The following is a 20,140-nucleotide window of genomic DNA, read 5'->3' as shown; positions in this document are numbered from 1 at the left end:
TAAGCCACATTCCCACATATCCAAACCAGGTTTTCTGGAGCTTTCCAGGAAGCATCACTGATAGTCATTGGAAATTCCCAGTACTTGGATATTTCTCTCACTCCCCAGAATGGGTCTATTCCTTTTATTCCTTTATTTACTCTTTTATTTTTCCTTTATTTATTCCTTTATTTATCCCTTTTCCAGTACACTTATGGAGTTTAGATCGTTCTCGGTAGATACACTCCATTTCTTTCTTCCCAAAGGATTTTCAGTGTTTAATTTATTATATTAAAATATTCATATCAATACTCATGTTAATAATAATATACTTTATTAGTATATAATATAATATATATTATGTTATGTTATGTTATGTTATGTTATGTTATGTTATGTTACTTTTATATTGATTATTAGTTTATATTATTATATATAATAATAATATATAGTAATTTATAGTTATTATTACTATATTAAAATATTATTTTAATAAATAATATTACTTCCTATTATTTTATAAATAATATTTTAATAAAATATTATTTATAATTATTTAATAAATATGAAAATTATAAACTAAAATGGTATTATTTATTATTTAATAAATAATATTTATTTATCCAATATATAAATAATAAATAATACTTACAATATTTATTGGGTTCTCTAGGGACATACCCAGCTACTGGATGTTTTATTTTTAAATATCTCTTACAGGATATTTCTCCTACTGGGGTTTTATAAATTTATACATTTTATACATTTTCCCTTTCCTAGATATACACTACTCTTCTCCAATTATTTTAGACTTTAATTCCCACCATTCTTTTCCTTTTTGTCCAATAGCTGGTACCTTTTGCCTTGTTTGTGTCCATTTTAACATATCTATTGGTCTTAAGCTGATCCTTTTTCAAGGCGAGACTTTGGCCATTTGTGTATTTCCACAGATCCAGCAATTAGTTAAATATAACTCTTTCCTGATCTTTTCCACTAAATCTATGAACAAGTTTTTCCCACGAGATGTTTCTAGGTCCTCTTTCTCATTTACTGATGTTGTTACTTCTTTCTCTTTTATTAAGTTTTCTGTGCCTTTTTGATTGGACTTACGTTCAAAGCAAAGCCAAGCATCTCCTATAGGATGCTTCCCAAGCAGTCATTGCAGTCATTCTATATTTTGTGAAATCCAGTAAGTCTTCCTGTGCCCTTGACAGGTTGCTAACAGAGAGAGGTTTACACAGTTTAGGTTTAAATTTTTATGTACTTGTATTAAAGATCCCATTTCTTCCCCTATGTAAAGGGGGTAGTAACATTTAGCACATGGGCTCTTCTGACTTCCCAGCGTGATGTTAACCAGTAAGATCAGTAAGAGCATTCCCAGGAGTCTGGTATGAGGCATTCCCCTAAACTCTACAACTACTGAGCTGCACCCAGTGATTGGAGTGGCTGTTTTTAGGTGGACTGTAGACTCACCCAGCCTTGCCTCCTGGTTATGCTTTTCTCATACAGAAGAGCTCGTTGGTTTTAGTACAGAGTTTTTTATTCTCTCAGTGTGAACACATTTGACTTTTCTTTACTAATTTATTTTTGCCCTGTGGGATGTTTTATAGAAGATTGCTTTGTACACTAAGATTGGAGTTAACTGGGGTATTTAAACTTTTTCACACAAAAACATGACCTAAAAACCTTGAACTCAATGGTCAGATGACTTTAAGAATTATCGGTATCCAAAATGATAGAAAAAATACTCCAAACAAATAACGAGGTATTTACTCTTACGCCTAATCCTACAAAATCACAATAGACACCAAAACAAACAAAGGCTCCAACACAAAATAAAAACTGTACATTCATTAATAAACACTAACTAATAATAAATGCAGCAGGAAAATATCTGCTTTTCAAACTCAAAAGTAAAATATAAATAACATTAACTGAAATTTTTAACACTTCTTTACAAGTTTTGATTATTTAAACAGTTCTTAACAAGTTTTTGACTATAGACAGTCTCCAATAGTCTTTAGGTCTCCTCTGGAGGGTTAGGTTTAGGATGTCTCCGTGACTGGTCACAATCCATTCATTAGAAGACTTAGTAGGGGATGTGGTTGGTTTTGACTCTTCAGTGGGAGGTGATGCAGGTCCTTTAGTCTGGGTTATATGTGTCCACCCCCTCTCTTGGGTCATATGGCTGTATTGGTGGTGAGTAGGACCTGAAAATTGCCTTCAAACTTAGGGGTTAAAGGTGCAGAGTTCCATGATTTAACTAACACCCAGTCTCCTGGATTGATGTTATGTCCCTTAGTGTCTAAGGGAGAGGTTTGAAGGACCTTTTTCCTAAGATCTTTGAATCTCCTTTCTATGGCCTTTACCTATTTTTGGGTGGCTGTCTCTCCTTCTGGATAAATTCCCGTGCTATACGGGGTTCTCAAGAAGGGGAGTCCAAACATAATTTCATAAGGTGAGACTCTTATACCTGTTCGAGGCCTTGTTCTAATTTTTAACAGTGCTAAGGGTAGACATTTAAGCCAATTCATCTGGATTTCTGTAACTAATTTAGTTAACGTGTTTTTGATGGTTTTATTCATTCTTTCTACTCTTCTGGAGCTCTGGGGATGCCAATGGGTTGTGCAACCTCCATTTCATTCCCAGGGCCTCAACAACTTGTTGTAAGACTTTGGCAGCAAAATGTGGACTTCGGTCAGAATCAACATTGTTTATCAACCCATATTGGGGAATGATGTTTTCTAGGATTGCTTTTGTGGCTGCTTGGGCTGTCTCTGTTTTTGTCAGGAATGCCTCTACCCAATGGGTGAGGTGATCCACGGTCACTAATAAGTGTCTGTGTCCCTGGACAGGGGACATTTCTGTGATGTCTACCTGCACGCTTTGGAACGGCCGCAAGGACAACTCTCTTCTCCCAGATCAGACAGTACTCTTCTCATTAATTTCTGATTGATTTGTTGGCAAGTTAAACATCCCTTGGTAACTGCCTTTGCTATGTTAGGTACTCCTATGCACGTTTGATCCCTTGGAAAGGGGTCACATAATCCTTGTATTCCCCAATGGGTCAACTCATATAACTCTGTCATCACCTTTCGGGCTAGAGCTTTATTTAAAATTTGCCATCCATCAGGGGTCCACCATTCTCCATTTTCTTTTTGCTGTCCTCTCATCTTTTCTAACTCTCTTAATTCGTTCTCGTCAAAGATGGGTCTTTCCTCTTTTCTTTCTCTACTAGGTGTTCCCTCTATCTTAAGAATTTTAATTGGTCTACCTTGGTCCAAGGCTACTTCTTTTGCTACTTGATCAGCTAAATGATTTCCCTTTATTTCAAGGGTGTCTCCTTTTTGATGACCTTCTATGTGACCTTTGGCTATCTCTATTGGTTTCCTTAGGAACTCTAGTACTAATTTTCTTATCTCTCAATGTATTAAATTTTTGCCTTTAGAATTTAGGTACCCCCATTCTTCCCATATTTTTCCAAATGTATGGACAATTCCAAATGCGTACTGGGAGTCAGTATAGATTGTTCCTTTATCTTTTTCTAGTAAATCTAGCCTCTCTTCAGGGCATAGATTTCACAGCACTGGGCAGATCAATTTGAGGGTAGCTTTCCCATTTCCTCAACTTGCATGTTCTGCCCATTTATGATTGAACACCCTGAGACCTGTTTACTGGCTACCATTTGTGATGATCCACCTGTAAATAAAATTCTCCCATATGGGAAGGGCTCATCTTCTATATCTTCTCTCACTTTAGCCTGCATTTCAATAATTTCTAAACAATCATGATCCAGGTCTGTTTACAGCTCTCCCATGAGGAACTGGGCTGGATTTAAACATTTTGAAGTGACTAATTCGAGGCCCTTGGTACTTATTAGGATGACTTCATGGTTTAGTATTTGGGCGTTGGTTAGCCACTGAGGGGCCTTGTGACTTAAAACATCTTTCACATTGTGTGGGGTATGAACCTGGATCTTCCCCTTTCAGGTTAGTTTCTGTGTGTCTTCTATTGAGGTGGCTGTTGCCTCTATCACTTGTACACAGGCTGGCCACCCTCTGGCTACTGGATCTGGTAACTTGGAGAGAGATGCGACCGGCTTCCTGCATCCTCCCCAATCCCGTGTAAGGACTCCGCAAGCTATCCCCTCTTCCACGTTTACCAATAGGTCAAAGTTCTTTATAAGGTCTGATAGGCTCAGTACAGGGGCAGAAGACAATTTAGTTTTCAGATTCCGAAGCTGTTCCTCGTCATTTGAGGTCCAGGTTGCAGGCCCTGAGTCTATCAATTTGTCATATGGAAATTTAACACTTTTAGTATACTGATCAAGCCATAATCTGCAATACCCAAATAAACCTAGTAATTTTCTAACGTCTCTTTTGGTCTTTGGGGCAGGGATGGACGGAATTCCCAAAATTCTCTTGGGGCTTGACCTTTTATACCCTTGGCCCATTATATGTCCTAGATATGTTACTTCTTGTTCCACAAATTGCAGTTTCTTTTGTGATACTTTTAGGCCTTTTTTCCCCTAAGAATTTTAGATGCTAGTATGTTAGAACTTCTAACTTTGTCTTGTTCTCACCCAGATACAAGTAAATCATCAATATATTGTAAAATAGGCACCCCATTCTCAGGTTTAAAGTGTTCTAAGTCTTCTTCTAAAGCTTGCCAAAGAGGTTGGGGGTTCTTTAAACCCCTAGGGAAGATGTGTCCACCTTCGTTGTTGTTTTCTTTTCTTTTCAATGTCCTCCCATTCAAAGGCAAACCAGTTCTGGCACTCTTCAGCCAGGGGACATGCCCAGAAGTCATCCTTTAAATCCATGACAGAGACCCATGCATGCTCCTCAGGTACTTGGCTTAAAACGATGTATACAGGTTTTGTACTACCGGGTGCCTCGCAACCATTCTTTTATTAACTTCTCTTGAATCTTGTAGTAATCGATACCTTCCATCAGCTTTTCTCACTGCTAGTATGGGAGTATTATGTGGAGACATGCATGGTGCTAAAATCCTTCCTTTAATAGCTGGTCAATTACTGGGGCTAGTCCTTTCTTTCCCTCTGGGGAAATTGGATACTGCCTTACCCAAATGGGGGAGATGTCTTTCTGCAGCTCTACTTCTACTGGTGAACTATTCAAACAACCAATTTTCCCTCCTCTGCCCACACATTTGGGTTGATTTCATCTATGTCTCCCTTTGTTAAGACCATTATTTGTACTACCATTTTTCCTTCTTTTGGCATTACTCCAGTTCTCAATTTGATTTGTAAATCATGTCCTAATAAATTACAACCTAACTTGGGGATGTAAATGAACTTAGCTCTACACTCTCTTGAATTTCATCTAATTTCTACATCTTCTATAATCTGGGCCTCAAATGGTTCTCCTTTGGCCCCTTGTACTTTGCAGACCATTTTACCAACTGTGATTCCTGTTGGTATTTTAGTCACACATGACTTGTCTGCTCTGGTATCAACTAAAACTTCAAATTCATCATTCTGGGGACCAATCTCAAAATTTACAAAGGGCTCTTCTAGATGATTAATTAAATTCTCCAGTGCATAGAACTTATTTCGCATACCTCTCATCTCTTCTTAAGTTTTTCTCTAGAGTTTCTTGCTCCCAGGCTATGGCTTCATCTAATTGGAGTTTCTCACAATTTCTCTTTAGGTGTCCTTTCTCTCCACAGTAATAACAATATTTGTCACTGAGTAGAGCCCTCGCCCCTTTTGGTCCAATAAAACCTTTGTCTCTTCTAAGTGGTTCTACTGGCGTGAATTTCTACTGGCTCCCACACTTTCTCTGGCTATGGCTGCCATAATTTTAATTTTTATTTTTTGTCTTTTCTTGTTCTCTTTCTATATATACTCTTATGGCTTCTCACAGCAGTTCATTAATACTTTTTTCCTGCCAGTCCTCTATTCTTTCTAACTTTCATCTGATATCTTGCCAGGATGTAGTGACAAATTGTACCTTGAGAAGGACTTGGCCTGTCGGAACCCAGGACACACCTCTGGGTGCCCTGGAGGACATGTGCCCCTGGCAGGGGGCTGGGGATCCCTGGCAGCGGGCTGGGGAGTCCTGGCAGGAAGCCAAAGACGCCTGGGATTTTGATCTTAACCCATGGAGCAAATTACCACCCTTGTATGAAGAATTACAAGTCACAAAATTTAAGTAGAATGATAATGAATCTGTCACAGGGTATAAAATGGTATTTTGGGGATTTTTATATAGAGGTCTAGGAGGCAAGATGGAGGGACTTGGGTGTTGTCCTATTCTTCTTCCTTCTTCTTCTTAGTCTCCATGTTCTTGGTGATGGTGGCATTTTAGGATTGGTTTAGAGTAGAAGTAGACTGTCTAACATAGGTGATAGGTATTGGGAAATAATGATAAATAAAGTACACATAGTTCATAGTATAAAATGTAGACACCAGCCCTGGGATGGGGAGTGTGCCTCTGTCTGACCTGCTAAAAACATCTCGGCAGGCCAGAGAAAAAATGTTATAGATAAGAAACAATAAACAACCTTGGAAACCAGAGCCGAAGAATTCAGACTCCTTCTTGGAAATATCAGGCTGAGAAAAAAGGATTCTTGGGGTCATCCCCGGCTGCAGGGAACCCAAGATTGGCCTTCTGGGCTGTCTGGGTCAACATTAGAGTAAATCTGGAAGTTTTGCTTTAGCCTATTAAGCCATGGTGCTGGGGTCTCATCTTTTTCCTGGGTGCCATCAAACGCTAACCTGGTATTACTCTCTCTAGGGACTGATTCTTTTATCCCTCTGGTCATCAGGGACCTGTTATCTCTCATGTTCCTTCTCCCCTCTTCTTGATTAGAGTCCCAGCTAGGCTCCACTAAAGGCATTTTTTTTGTCACCTGGGGGCCTGGGTTGGCTTTTATGCTCCCAAATTTTCATTCCTGCAGTTCTTATTAATCGAGTCTTTTCTGGGGAAAATAGGATGTTAAAGGTGGAGTTCAATTCTCCCCAAAAATGGATTATTTGATTTGCTATTCCTACTGGCCAATCTCACTGGCCACCCTGCACATGGGAACCTCTCTGAGGGGGAACAATTTTTCCACTTTACCCACTTTGGACCGGGTGTTACAACATCAGTTGTGGAGGCTGACTGGTTAACTTCACTCTTGGGCATGAGATTCTGAGATGTTGTTTGGCTTCCCATTTGTCGTGGGGGAGGCAGAGCAGGAACTTGCTGGTGAATTAGGGTGCATGAGATGGCAGAGGTAAGGGAACAGTAGTGAAGGGTAAAGAGAGTGAGCAGAGGGTTGAGGGGAAGGTGGTGGAGGTATAACTGGGTTAGCAGGTGGTAAAGGAATGACAACTGGGAGAGGAGAAGGAACTGCGTCCACAGCAAGAGGAATTGGAGGAAGGATTTGAGGTACTGCAAGGGTAGGAGGAAGTAAGTGGTCAAGGGGGTCCCAGTTTTTGTCAGCCTTCTCAGCCTCTTCTTCTTCTGTTACCTTACTAGATTGCTTTCCCTCTTTTACTTTATAGACTCTTGTATTTTTCTCGTGTGAGGTGTACATTAGGCAACAGGTGACGTTCTGTACGTGATGGGCCTTTTGCAGGAACTTGGGGTAAAAAAAGAAGGTGCATCACCTTTGGACAGAGAGGCAGGTAACTCAGGAAATGTTTAAGGATGTTATTAGGTCATGCAGAAAGAAAGTTAGAGAGGTGAAAGCTTAAGGCTTAACCAGGCCATTTCTGTGAAGGATAATAAAAATGTTTCTATAAATACATTAATAGCAAAAGGAGGTACAAGGCAAATATCCATTCATTATTGGGGGAAATACGGTTTCCAAATATGAGGGAAAGGCTGAGGTACCTAACCGCTTCCTTGTCTTAATTTTCAAAAATCAGACAGGTTGTCCTCAGGACAAGAGTTCTCCTGAGCATGTGGATGGGCACAGGGAGCAGAACAGCCCCTGTAATCCAGGAGGAAGCAGCTGGTGACCTGCTGAGCCACTCAGATGCTCACAGGTGTCTCTGGGAGGAGATGGGATCCATCCCAGGGGGATGAGGGAGCTGTGGATGAGCTCCCCAAGATGCTCTCCATCATTTACCACCAGTGCTGTCTCAGCAGGGAGGGCCCAGAGGACTGGAGGTGCCAATGTGAGCCCATCCCCAAGAAGGGCTGGAAGGAGGAGCTGGGGAACTCCAGGCCTGTCAGCCTGACCTGGGTGCCCAGCAAGGTTATGGAACAGATCACCCTGAGTGCCATCCCAGGGCACCCACAGGATGGCTGAGGGATCAGAGCCAGCCAGTGTGGATTTCAATGTCTGCACTGATGATCTGCATGAGGGGACTGAGTCCAGCATCAGCAAATTTGCAGATGACACAAAGCTGGGTGTGAGTGTGGATGTGGTGGAGGGTAGGAGGGCTCTGCACAGGGACCTGGACAGGCCGGATCCAGGGCCCAAATCCAACAAGGGGAGGTTGAACAAGTCCAAGTGCCGGATCTTGAACTTTGGCCACAACAACCCCTGCAGTGCTGCAGGTTGGGGACAGAGTGGCTGGAGAGCAGCCAGGCAGAAAGGGGCCTGCAGGGACTGATGGACAGCAGGCTGGGCATGAGCCAGCAGTGTGCCCAGGTGGCCAAGAAGGCCAATGGCTCCTGGCCTGGATCAGGAATGGTGTGGCCAGCAGGAGCAGGGCAGGGATTCTTCCCCTCTGCTCAGCACTGCTTGGGCAGCACCTCGAGTGCTGTGTCCAGTTGTGGCCCCCCAGTTTAGGAAGGACACGGAGAGGCTGGAGCGTGTCCAGAGAAGGGCAACGAGGCTGGTGAGGGGCCTGCAGCAGAAGTGCTGTGAGGAGTGGCTGAGAGAGCTGGGGTTGTTTGTCCTGGAGAAGAGGAAGCTCAGGGTAGACAAGGCGGTGCCAGGGCACAGGTTGGACTGTATGATATCCAAGGCCTTATCCGGCCTTGCTGACTCTGGGGTTCTCTGAAATCACCCTTGGAGCAGTTGCAGGATGAGCCCTGGGCCTCCTCTTCAGCAGCTCCAGCAGCCCAGGTCCCTCAGCTTCTCCTGCCAGCCCCAAAGCCCATCCTGTCAGTCCTGCAGAGCCTCTGCAGCTCCTCCTCATTGCCCAGAACAGGGAGCCCCAGAGCCAGACACAGCAGCCCAGATGTGCCCCCCTGGCCTGGGGTGCCTCTGGCAAGGGAGCAGCAGGAGGCACTGCAGGAGCCTGCAGACAATTCCTGCAGCACTTGTAGGATGATCCTGCTCCCTAAGGGACGATCCCATGGTGCCAAGTCAGGAACTGCAAAGGGGAGTGGGGCCAGAGAGGAAAGGACAAACAGGGATTGGCTGTTTGCAGGGGAGGGAACAGGGATGAGCAAGAGGAAGAAATTTCTACAAGCAAAGACTACAGAAAGCAAAGGTGAAGTAAGGGAAATGCTCAGGGCACTTTGGGGGTGGATGCCAGCCAGCCCTGGCTCTGAGCAAGTGTCTGCAGTGGGACAGGAAATTCCCAGCTGATGGGAACAAACTTTCTGGCTGACTGCAGAGGCCAGGACAAAGCTGAGTGGTTTCCCTGGTGTCCCCCAGCCCTTGCTGGCCCCAGGGGCTGATGGCATTTGTGCTCCCTCAGGTTCATGTCCCCACACCAACAGCATGGGGGTGCTCCCCCTGCTCTGTGCAATGCAAACAGGGGCAGCTGAGCCAGTGCTGCCGTGTCTGTGCCTGCAAGGATGGGGCACCTGTGTGAGCTGGGGGAGAGGCCAGGGCTGCAGAGGGGGGATGTTGTTGGCAGCTGCATGAGGATGCTCTGGGACGCTGCCCTGGGCTGTCCAGCACACTGGGGATGGATCAGCCCCTGCTCTGCTACTCCTTCCCATCTCCCCCAGGGCCCTTGCAGAGCCCCAGCCATGCTGTTTGTCCCCAGCCTGCCCATGGCCAGCCTGGGGCTGCTCACGGGGGTTTTCTGTGCTCAGCATTGGCCTGTCCATGTTCTTGTGAGAGCCTGGGCAAGGAGCCTGGAGCCCCCAGGGCCTGGGCTGAGGCGTCAGCGCTGCCCCTGCAGTGCCCATGGCCTGTCCCTGCTGCAGCCCCGGCACTGCCACCCCCAGGGCTGTGCCCGGCCCCGAGAGCACTCAGGCCCTGCAGCAACCCCAGGGCCACCAGAGCAGCGGGGCAGGGCCACGACAGCACCACTGGCAACACCAAGTGCTGCTGCTGCTGGGCACAGCTGCTGGGCCAGCCCTGATCTGCCCCAGCTCTGCACACAGACATTGCTGCTGCAGCTCCAGAGAAGGCAACAAAAGGGCATCTCTGCGGAAAACTTTGCTGGGAGATCCTTTAGTTCGTTTAAAGGAAGTAAGGGCATAGCCCCTCTTTGACACAGTCTGTGACCATAGGGATGGTAGAGAGAAACAAAATGGGAAATGGCATAAAAAGTGACCTTTCTTTGTGGACAAGATTAAAAAAGTAAATAAAAGAAAAAACCCACATCCAAATGAACAAAAAGTATAAAAAATTACTTTTATTACAAATGATTGGCAGAAATAGGCCAGCTCTTTAATATTTCCAAAACCATCCAGTCAGCAGTCTCCTCACAGCAGCCTTGAGCTCTTGGTTCCTCAGGCTGTAGATGAGGGGGTTCAGGACTGGTGGCACCACTGAGTACAGAACTGACAGGGCCAGATCCAGGGATGGGGAGGACATGGAGGGGGGCTTCAGGTAGGCAAAAAACCCAGTGCTGAAAAACAGGGAGAGCACAGCCAGGTGAGGGAGGCAGGTGGAAAAGGCTTTGTGCCGTCCCTGCTCAGAGGGGATCTTCAGTACGGCCCTGAAGATCTGCACATAGGAGAAAACAATGAACACAAAACAACCAAATAGTAAAGAAATGGAAAACACAATCAGCCAAAATTCCCTGAGGTAGGATTTGGAGCAGGAGAGCTTCAGGATCTGTGGGATTTCACAGAGGAACTGACCCAGGGCATTGCCATGGCACAGGGGTAGGGAAAATGTATTGGCTGTGTGCATGAGAGCATTGAGAAAGGCACTGGCCCAGGCAGCTGCTGCCATGTGGGCACAAGCTCTGCTGCCCAGGAGGGTCCCGTAGTGCAGGGGTTTGCAGATGGACACGTAGCGGTCATAGCACATGATGGTCAGGAGGGAAAGCTCTGATCCAATGAAGAACATAAAGAAAAAGAGCTGAGCAGCACATCCTGTGTAGGAGATTGTGCTGGTGTCCCAGAGGGAATTGTGCATGGCTTTGGGGACTGTGGTGCAGATGGAGCCCAGGTCAGTGAGGGCCAGGTTGAGCAGGAAGAAGAACATGGGCGTGTGCAGGTGGTGGCTGCAGGCTACGGCGCTGATGATGAGGCCGTTGCCCAGGAGGGCAGCCAGGGAGATGCCCAGCAAGAGGCAGAAGTGCAGGAGCTGCAGCTGCCGCGTGTCTGCCAATGCCAGAAGGAGGAAGTGCCTGGTGGAGCTGCTGTTGGACATTTGCTGTGTCTTGGCATGGGGATCTGTAAGAAAAGTAACCATGGAATAGTTGTGTTTGGAGAGGACTTTAAATATCCCAGCACAGCATGGGGGCACTTTCTCCCCTCTGCCTGCCCTGGGCTCTTCTGCCTGGAGCTGTCCCTGCCAGCAGCTGCTTCCCTGTGCCCAGGGCTATGACCTGCCAGTGCTGCCAAAGCCCAGCCCAGCCCTGGGGGATCAGCTCTGCCCTGCAGACCCCTCCCTGCCCAGGGGCAGTTCTGGCTCTGCAGGCTCTGATGGCAACATCTGTGCAACCATGAGGAGGCTGGAGAAGTGATATTGACACTGCCTGTGAGGGGTCCTGTGCTGATTTCTGTCACTGCTTGATTTATTCAGAGCTGAGATCAAATTATTTATTTTTTCTAAACATGAACTGAGAGATGAATATCTACATGCAATTTTCCATCCCAGCAACCCAAAGCAGTAGATTAATAATTTTTTCCCTTTTATGCAGCCCCTGCCTTGCCGTGCTCCCTGTATAATCTACTTGGAAATGTTCTGCAGTTAAATGCCATGCTGGGAGCAGTCCTGAACAATGCAGCAACCTCCACACACAAGGAGAACACTTCCAAGCCTTACCAGCTGTCTCCTTCCACCTAGATCTTGTCCCCCCGTGCTGGGAGCAGCTGCCAGGGCTGGCTGAGAGCTGTCCCTGGCAGGCAGCAGAGTCCCTGCCCCAGAACAGCGCCCTGGGCTGCAGGACCCTGCTCTGCAGGACAGCCCTGGGCACCCCTGGCTGCTCTGCACAAGAGACAATCAGAGAATGTACTCACAGGGTCTGTAGGCATTGGGATGGTCCAGCTTTAGGAATTCACTCCAGGAGCTGCAGCTGCATTGTCCTGCAGCCAGAGATTCCTGTGCCAAGGCCTGGCAGTGATTCTGACCCAGGCACTTCTCAGCACCTTCCCAGCCCTGACTGATTGAAGCTCTCTGTGCCCCTGTGCTGTGCCCGGGGTGGCTGCAGGCAGTGCCCCAGCCCTGCTGGGCTGGCAGAAGAGCTGCTCATCAAGAGAAATGTGCTTTTGAAGCTCTTCTTGGTTACCAGGAGCTGCCTCTGTGCCAGGAGCCCAGCGCAGCTCAGCAGCACAGACACAGCACAAGAACGTTAGTGAGCCTCTGGGGCTTTGTGCTCAGGCCCTGAACATGAGTCCCTGAGAGGGAGCTGAAGAAACCTCTCCAGAACTCCAAGGCAGAATCCAACTCCAAAGTTTCTTGGACTTTTAATGGGTCCCACTGAGGAGCACAAATGAGAAAATGTCCCCAGGCCCCAGGCAGAGCAGAGAACTTGAGGCAGTGCTGACAGGTGGGGACAAAGAGAAGCCAAGTCTTGGTGCCCTGGGGCACAGCAGGGTCTGTGCCACCAAAGGCTGGGAGGAGACACCTTGTCCTGAGGCCCTGGGGCCTCCTGGCACAGCCCCAGCCAGGCTGGGTACGGTCAGCCCCTTGTCCTGCCCTCAGCATCCCCCCCTAGCCCACATCCCAGTGGCCTCAAGGATCTGCTGGAAGGAGTCCCTGGAGAGCCTTGCTCAGGAATGGCCCTGGGGGCTCCATCATGCTCCCAGGCACGGCAGGTTTTTTAAAGAACTTTGGGTTTGGCTTTTGCCTTGGAGTCTCTGAGAGGTTTGTGCAATCATGGCCTCCAATTATCTGCTGTAATTATTCCCTGGAGAGGCTTTCTCAGTAACAACACTCATTGGGGCTAATTAGTACTTCGGGGTACTTCAGTTATTTTAAGGTACTTGGTGTTTCCCTTTTGATACTGACTCTGTGAGAGGTTTTACAATCATGGCCCCAATTATCTGCTTTAGTGAGTCCCTGGGGAGCTTTGTACTGACACTCAGTGGGGCTCATTAATAGCTTTAGATACTCAAGGTTTTTAAGGTACTTTATGGATTTAGGTATACTTTTAGGTACTTTTAAGGAATTTCCTTCCAAAATTGAGTGTCTGAGAGGTTTTTGTGCCATCCTGACCTCCAGTTCTCTCCTCCAATGAGTCCATGAGGAGCCTGTGTTGGGTATCTTCCCTCTTTCTGTTTTACAACAAAGAAAAAACTGAAAGAATTTTGGAAGACTTTCTAAAAGCATCTAAGCAAAGATGAGACAATTAACAATACAACAACAACTAGGAAAATTAAATGTCCTGTTTTAGCTAGACATCATCCAACCCTTTTATCCCTTGGATTGGAAGAGTTTATTGAACCAGTCTTTGTTTTCCACTTGAAGCTTCTTGAACTCTTCATTCAGTACTTGAATGCTCTTGTGGATTGACTCGCTGCGGCTGGAGAGGTTCATGCAACACATGCCCTCAGAGTCTACACAGCCATGCCCATGTGCCCAGAATAAAAACTCTATCGTTGTTCTGCAAGGTGGCATGTCTGATGGCCTCTATGTCTGAGATCAGGCCACGCAATGTGAGTGAGGTCACATTTACTTACTTAACAGGCACCCAAGATGGTCTGATTGTCCTAAAGCTTTAGCTGCAGCCACCCAGTCTAGTCCAAATTGGGGGTGCTGCCATCCAATACCTGGATTAAAGCTTTCAAAGCCATCTCTTTGATATCATCCAATACTTCTCTGAGGATACCTGCTGCTTGATCAACTGGTAGGCTGTGTTGTCCTTCTCCAACTAGATGGTTGATTGTCAATTCTGCCCTTGCCTCATTATTAGCATACTCATTGCTATTAGCATAATAAACACTTCGATCCCTCTTCCCACAGGGTGTATTCTGTAAATGAGAACAACATAATATATTTTAAATCATAGGTGCCAGAATTTTGAGGCACCCTCGGGGTTCACATCGGTGACCTGAGCTATACTTGCTGCCAGAAGCCTGGAAAGCTGCAAGAGCGCTCACGAAAGAGGTGTGAAAAGGCAAGCACCATATAAGTTATTCGCCACGTATCTAGAATGGCGAGGGATAAAGGGGATAGATTTGTTATTAGCCTACTTTTATGCTGAAGAACCTTTCCTTAACCCACATGAACTTTCGAAATGGAGAAAATCTGGGGATATACTGTGGGAAGCAGTGTTAGAAGATGATAAGTCAGCAAAGAAACCGAGCAAGCCATGGCGGGTGATATACAATACACTTCAGCACATCTCTGAGTGCACAGCAGCAGCTGTGGCTCAGGGTGGCTGCAGGGCTGTGCCGCTCCAAACTCGGCATGGGCGCAGTGGCAGCAGCGGCGGCATCCTCGGGGGGGTTCGCCCCCTCCGACACAAGCGCCGCGGGACCGGAGCGCTTCTTGCAGCAGGAGCGCTCTCCCTCCGCCCCGCAGCTGGCAAAAGCTTCAGTGTGAGACCTAACAGCTTAATAAATGTAACTCTTGTCAACAAAAGAAAGCTTCCTACTGCAATTAAGAGACCAGTGAAAATAAACAAGTGACACAAGGACCATTGTGGCAGCGTTTCTCACCCAAGTTAAAAAGGCTTTTTGTTCTTCCTAGCAGAGACTGTAAAAGAGACTTTAACATCAGAAGCCCAAATAACTCAGTGAGTGAAACATCAGACTCTAAAATTATATTTTGAAAAATTTAAAATTTTTAAAGCACTGAATTCAAAAGAATTTTTTCACAGGTATACCTTGAACAAATTTCTTATGTTTAAGTGCATTCAAGTATAAAAATGCTGCAGCAAATACACGAAGAAGGAAGTTGTTTTAGCTTGGTATTTTAGAATCAGGCCTGTAAGTAAGTTATAGTAAATGCTATATTCTATTTCTATACTAAGTTTTATCTGTTGTTAAGTAGTTAAAGTTAAATTATCTATTAGGTGTTATTAAGTTTAAGTAGAGCTAGATTCTGTTTAAATTATATTAGGTTTAAGTTATGTAGAATTTAAAGTCGGTTAAGTTTTGTTAAAGTTTTGTTAGATTTAAGTGATTTTACATGTAAGTTCTGTTGATTTAAAAATCTGTTAAGTTTAAGTAAAGATAAGTTTAAGTAATGCTAAGTTCTATTAAGTTTAAATATTTTAAGTTTAATTATTTTAAGTCTAGGTACTATAAAGTTTAAGTGATGTTAGATAGATTTATCCTTTTATGATAGGCGTTTATTTTTATCACTTGTGTGTAAAGTGTTGTTGTGAACATCAGAGAAACTCTAGTTAAAAAAGGACAATCAGAAGCATTTGTAAGTAGAGCCATTCCTGTTTGAAGTATATCTGCTGTTTGAGAATAGAAAGCAAACTGACCAGACAGTTGACACGGGTGAAACCTGCGCACATGTTACTCCTTTAGCTTATTTTTGTAGGTTGTATTAGCACAGCTGAGTTTGGTTTGAGCCTTGTAGCACATAGAATTCTTTTTGTATCTGTTATATAGCATATCTTATAAATAGTGACAGCCTTTTTGGTTTGTTTCCCTGGCTTAGATCCCTTGTAGGGGAGAAACCTTGCTAGCTGAGAATATTGTTTAGTTGTTAGAATTGCCTATTTTTGTGTTGCAAAGAGTGTGACACAGTTAGCCCATAGAATTTTGCTTTTTTAAAAAAATAAAAACAGGGGAGATGTTGGGAATTTAGCTGCTAGAGATTGGAAAATTACAAAGCTGTGGCTAATTCCAAGTCCTGCACCTGTGAGATAGTGTGTCCTTGGCCTAGCTGTACTAGGATAACAAATAGTAAAAGAGACATGAGAAAAGAGAGATGTAACCCCTAAGGAATGAGGAAGAGTTCATGGTATAGTTTAACCAGTAGATTGCTTGGCTTACAGAATATTCATAAGCTTATTATTTGCTGTATAAGTGCTTGATGCTTTCTTCAATAAACTGGACCAGTGATGAACCACCTGGTGTCCTGGTCCCCTTCCTGCGACACCCCCAGACAGAAGAAGATCCCTCCCCCAGAGGTTGGGAGGAGTTGAAGTAACATGAGGCCTAACCCAGGCTGTCTGTCCCTCTGGGTTCGCAACCAGCATGGGCCGCAGGCTCACATAGCATTGCGCTGTCCCTTTCAGACCCGCGACAGATGTCCCCACTGGATCCAGGGGCCACTCTGAGGGCCAGGCTGAAAGGGAGAGAACCATGAGGTCAGCACCGCTGTTGAGAAGCCGGCGGAGGTGGATTTCTGATGGCATCGCACCAGGAACAGACAGGGTACACAGCATCTCGGGACGGTCCTTGGTCAGGACAGCAACTCAGCTAACTTGAGGCATCCCAGTGGATCCAAAGCCACCAGCTACACACAACCGGTCAGCTGTCCTGCCAACAGAGGACTTAAAAGGCACAAGTTGACAGGAGGGGGTGGGTGTGGAGACCATGGAAAAAATCTGCCCTGTGAAATCTGCATCAATGAGCCCCAGGGGCACAATGATGCCCTGAAGGGTGGCACTAGATCTCCCTATCAGGAGAGCACTCATGCCCCCACCCAAGGGATCAAATGAATCCAGGGGAACCTTGTGTATTTTACAAGATTCTAAGACAACTGTTGCTGTGGTGCAGACATCCACACCTGCTGATCCGCGGGTGCTGGCTACAAGCCGGCAAAGGAGACCTCCATCATCTTCGGGGTCTGGAGAGAAGCTTGTGTCTGGGTGCGTCCCTTCTGCGTGCTCCGCTTCACATTTCCCAAGCATGGTAAAGCCTGGCCATTAACATGAACAGTCCCCTTGCAGATATTGGACATGTGATTCGACCTACCACACCGACCTCATAAGAACATGGGAAATCTGAACTTCTGTGCTTTCTTCCCCTGCTTCTTGCCAGCCTGTGCAGTCCCCTGCTGTGGCCGCCCACCCTGCGGTACTGCCCAGACTGGCTGCACGGTGGCAGCCACGGCAGCCAACTTCTGGCCCGAGGGGATGATGTCCGCACAGGCCTCCGCCATCTGAGAGATAGAAGGAAAACCAGGCAGAGCCAATATGACCCTCCTACAAGCATCATTCCAATTACACCTCACATGGTTTGCAATCACAATCCTCTTTGCCACAGGATCAGGAACCTGCCACTCCACAGACGCAGTCAGCCTTGCTGCAAATGCCATGAAAGGCTCATCATCCCCCTGGACAATGGTTGCAAACGGCTGCCTCGGAGCAGCCATTTCCAGGGTCTGAACAATCGCTGCCATGCCCAGTGTGGGGCACTGGTCAAGCACAAGGGGATCGAAGCCAACGTGCCCCTGAGCATTTTCATAAAGCCCTGTGCCCAGCGGCATGTCAGTGACATCCACACGCCTGGGGTCCTGCGGCGCCAGTGCAGCATTCTGCACCACCGCTGGGCCACCAAACGAGCCCACTTGGTCTCAAAAACATCAAACTGCACGAAGTCAAAAAGTGAATGTGCTACACGACAGAGGTCATGAGATGTCAGCACATCCATAGCAACCCTCCCGAGAGTCTGCATAACCTCAGCAGACCCCAAACCATGCTGAGCAACCGCATCATGGACTTCCCTCTCCAGCTTATACAAAAGCGGTTCATGGGTGTTATGAGTAACACCCCTGAGCATAGGGAAAGCCTGGGGACCTTCCGACAAAGCCACAGCACCTGCTCTGTCCCAGTCCTTGAGCCCCACAGGGACAGGAGGAGATGATTGACTGGGAGCCAGGTTACACCACTCGCCCCTGCACCCCTTGCAGCCAGAGAAGCCCCCTCCATGACCCTGCAGATGCCATGAGGAGGCAGGCTCAGACATCTCATCGGACTTGGTTTTGGCTTCTTGCCAGAAACGTTCGGCGTTCCTTGGACACACGGTCACCTGGCATGAGGAAAGTGTCCACAAATTCGGTGAGGAAGCGCCACGGCCCCGGGCACCCAACGGCCTCCCGCTGGCCATGTTGGCATTCACACTAAAGGTAAATACCTCAGCGCCCTGTTGTTCCACAGCCCTGGAAGGGGGCGCCTTGGCGGGCACAGGGGCCAGCACGGCCTGCAAACCCAGTGTGGACTGAGACAATGTGATGGTGGTCACAAGGGTTTTCAGGATGAGAGAGAGACACGAATGTTGACTCCATGATCAGAAGGCTTGATTTATTACTTTATTATATATATACACTACATTTTAACTGTACTAAAAAGTAATATAAAGGAAAAGATTTCTCGGAAGACTAAGCTAAGAATAGAATCGAAAAGAATGAATAACAAAGATCTGTGTCTCGTCAGAGAACAAGAGCAGCTCTGCTGAGAGTGGTCAGTAAATCCAAACATCCACAGGAGACTAATCACGGATCCACCTGTTGCATTGAACAGCAGCAGATTACCATTGTTTACAATTTGGTGCTGAAACTTCTCAGCTTCGGGAGGAAAACTCCTAATGAAAGGATTTTAATGAAAAGATGCCTGCAACAGCACGAGACTGGCGCGGGGCCCTGTCCCCGACATGGAGGAGGGGAGGGGTGCCAAGAGAGGTGCAGCCCGTGGAGCCGCATCACTGCAGAGCAGCACAAGGGAGACTGGCACAGCCAAATCCACCCCAGGGGAACCATCGCCATCCCCCATGTTGGACCCGTCCCCCAGCACACCGTCCCAGGGTGGGGAGAGAGCTCCACATCACACAGAAACTCAAACTTCCCCTCGTCCATGTCCGAGACAGAAGGGCTCCACTGGGAACTCCGAGGGGTACAAGAACCAGACCCCCGCCAAAGATCCTCACACTTTTTCCACTGCACCAGCAGCGACCCCACATCTACGGTGCAATCATCAAAGAGGGCCTCCATGCGGCGGACCCCCACAAGAGACCACTCCTCGTTAGAGAACACCTTCCCAGAGTCCGAAAAGAGCCCTCGCTCTCGGGCCCACAGCAGCAATCGCTCAAAATCATTCCAGGAAATAGAAACCTGTTTCCACTCCAGGACCCCCCCTCCAGAGATCCAAAATGAGGGAATTCTCCTTGAAACCCACAGCGGTTGCCATTACCCCAAGAACAGCAGGCAAAGCACCAAAGAGGGGTGACAATAAAACCTCACCGTCAATCCGGACTCTGTCTCAGCCTAGGCTGCAGTACACTTTGTCAGTCACCTGATGTCACTAGAGGACAGGAAAGAACAGAAGCACACATGGCTGTTCTCAAGGTGAAGAAAAAATGTGCAGTTTATATTCTGACTCCAACATTTATAGTTTTCCAAAAGTAACAGCGGATTGGAGGGTGACAGTGCCACCTCTCCAATGACACTGATCAAACCAACAGCCCTTCAACTCTCTCCTCCTCCATAAAGGAATGCGAAACAATGAGTTACTTTCAGAAAGTGTGTGAGAAAGTTCACTACAAGAATGTCAACATCAGAAGGCTTAGAAAATCTTAAAAAACCAGGATGACACAAGTTGGGCTAAACTTGACCTCTGCTGACTGCTTCTCTGGCGACTGCCCCTGCACCACTGAGGCTCAATTGTTTCCTTTCTATGGAGACCATTGTGACACTGCGGAGCATTGTGGAACCAATGGGCCATGGTGACACTTAGGGACTTGAGGAACCAAGAGGAACATTGTGACCCTGCAGGGCACCATGGATCCCAGGGGCCACTGTGACACTCTGGGGCCTCGTGGAACCAAGGACATCTTTCTGTTCTCTTCGAACCAAGAACATGTGGCCCAGCTGGGCCTCACAGTCCCAAGGGACCAGTGTGAAGCAGTAGGACTTTGTGGAACCAAGAGGCCATTGCTGCATTTCAGGGCCTTGTGGAGCCAAAGGGCCATTGTGATCCTGCAGGACACTGTGGATCCAT

General features: G+C 46.7%; 1 protein-coding gene across 1 annotated transcript in view; it reads right to left on the bottom strand.

Moving 5' to 3' along the window:
• LOC134434463 (olfactory receptor 14J1-like) overlaps positions 1–11,064 on the bottom strand; it is a gene marked incomplete at its 5' end in the record, with an annotated part of 36,090 nt that extends 25,026 nt beyond the window's left edge. Inside the window, one exon of the mRNA XM_063183117.1 lies at positions 10,603–11,064. Coding sequence (XP_063039187.1) covers positions 10,603–11,064 — 462 coding nt within the window. The remainder of the gene's footprint in view (positions 1–10,602) is intronic.
• Between the last annotated feature and the right edge of the window lie 9,076 nt (positions 11,065–20,140).

The sequence above is a fragment of the Melospiza melodia genome, unplaced genomic scaffold, assembly GCF_035770615.1.
Source record: "Melospiza melodia melodia isolate bMelMel2 unplaced genomic scaffold, bMelMel2.pri scaffold_37, whole genome shotgun sequence".
Classification (NCBI taxonomy): Eukaryota; Metazoa; Chordata; class Aves; order Passeriformes; family Passerellidae; genus Melospiza; species Melospiza melodia.
The sequence above is the reverse complement of the archived record's forward strand: the minus strand, read 5'-3'. Positions and strand labels throughout refer to the sequence as shown.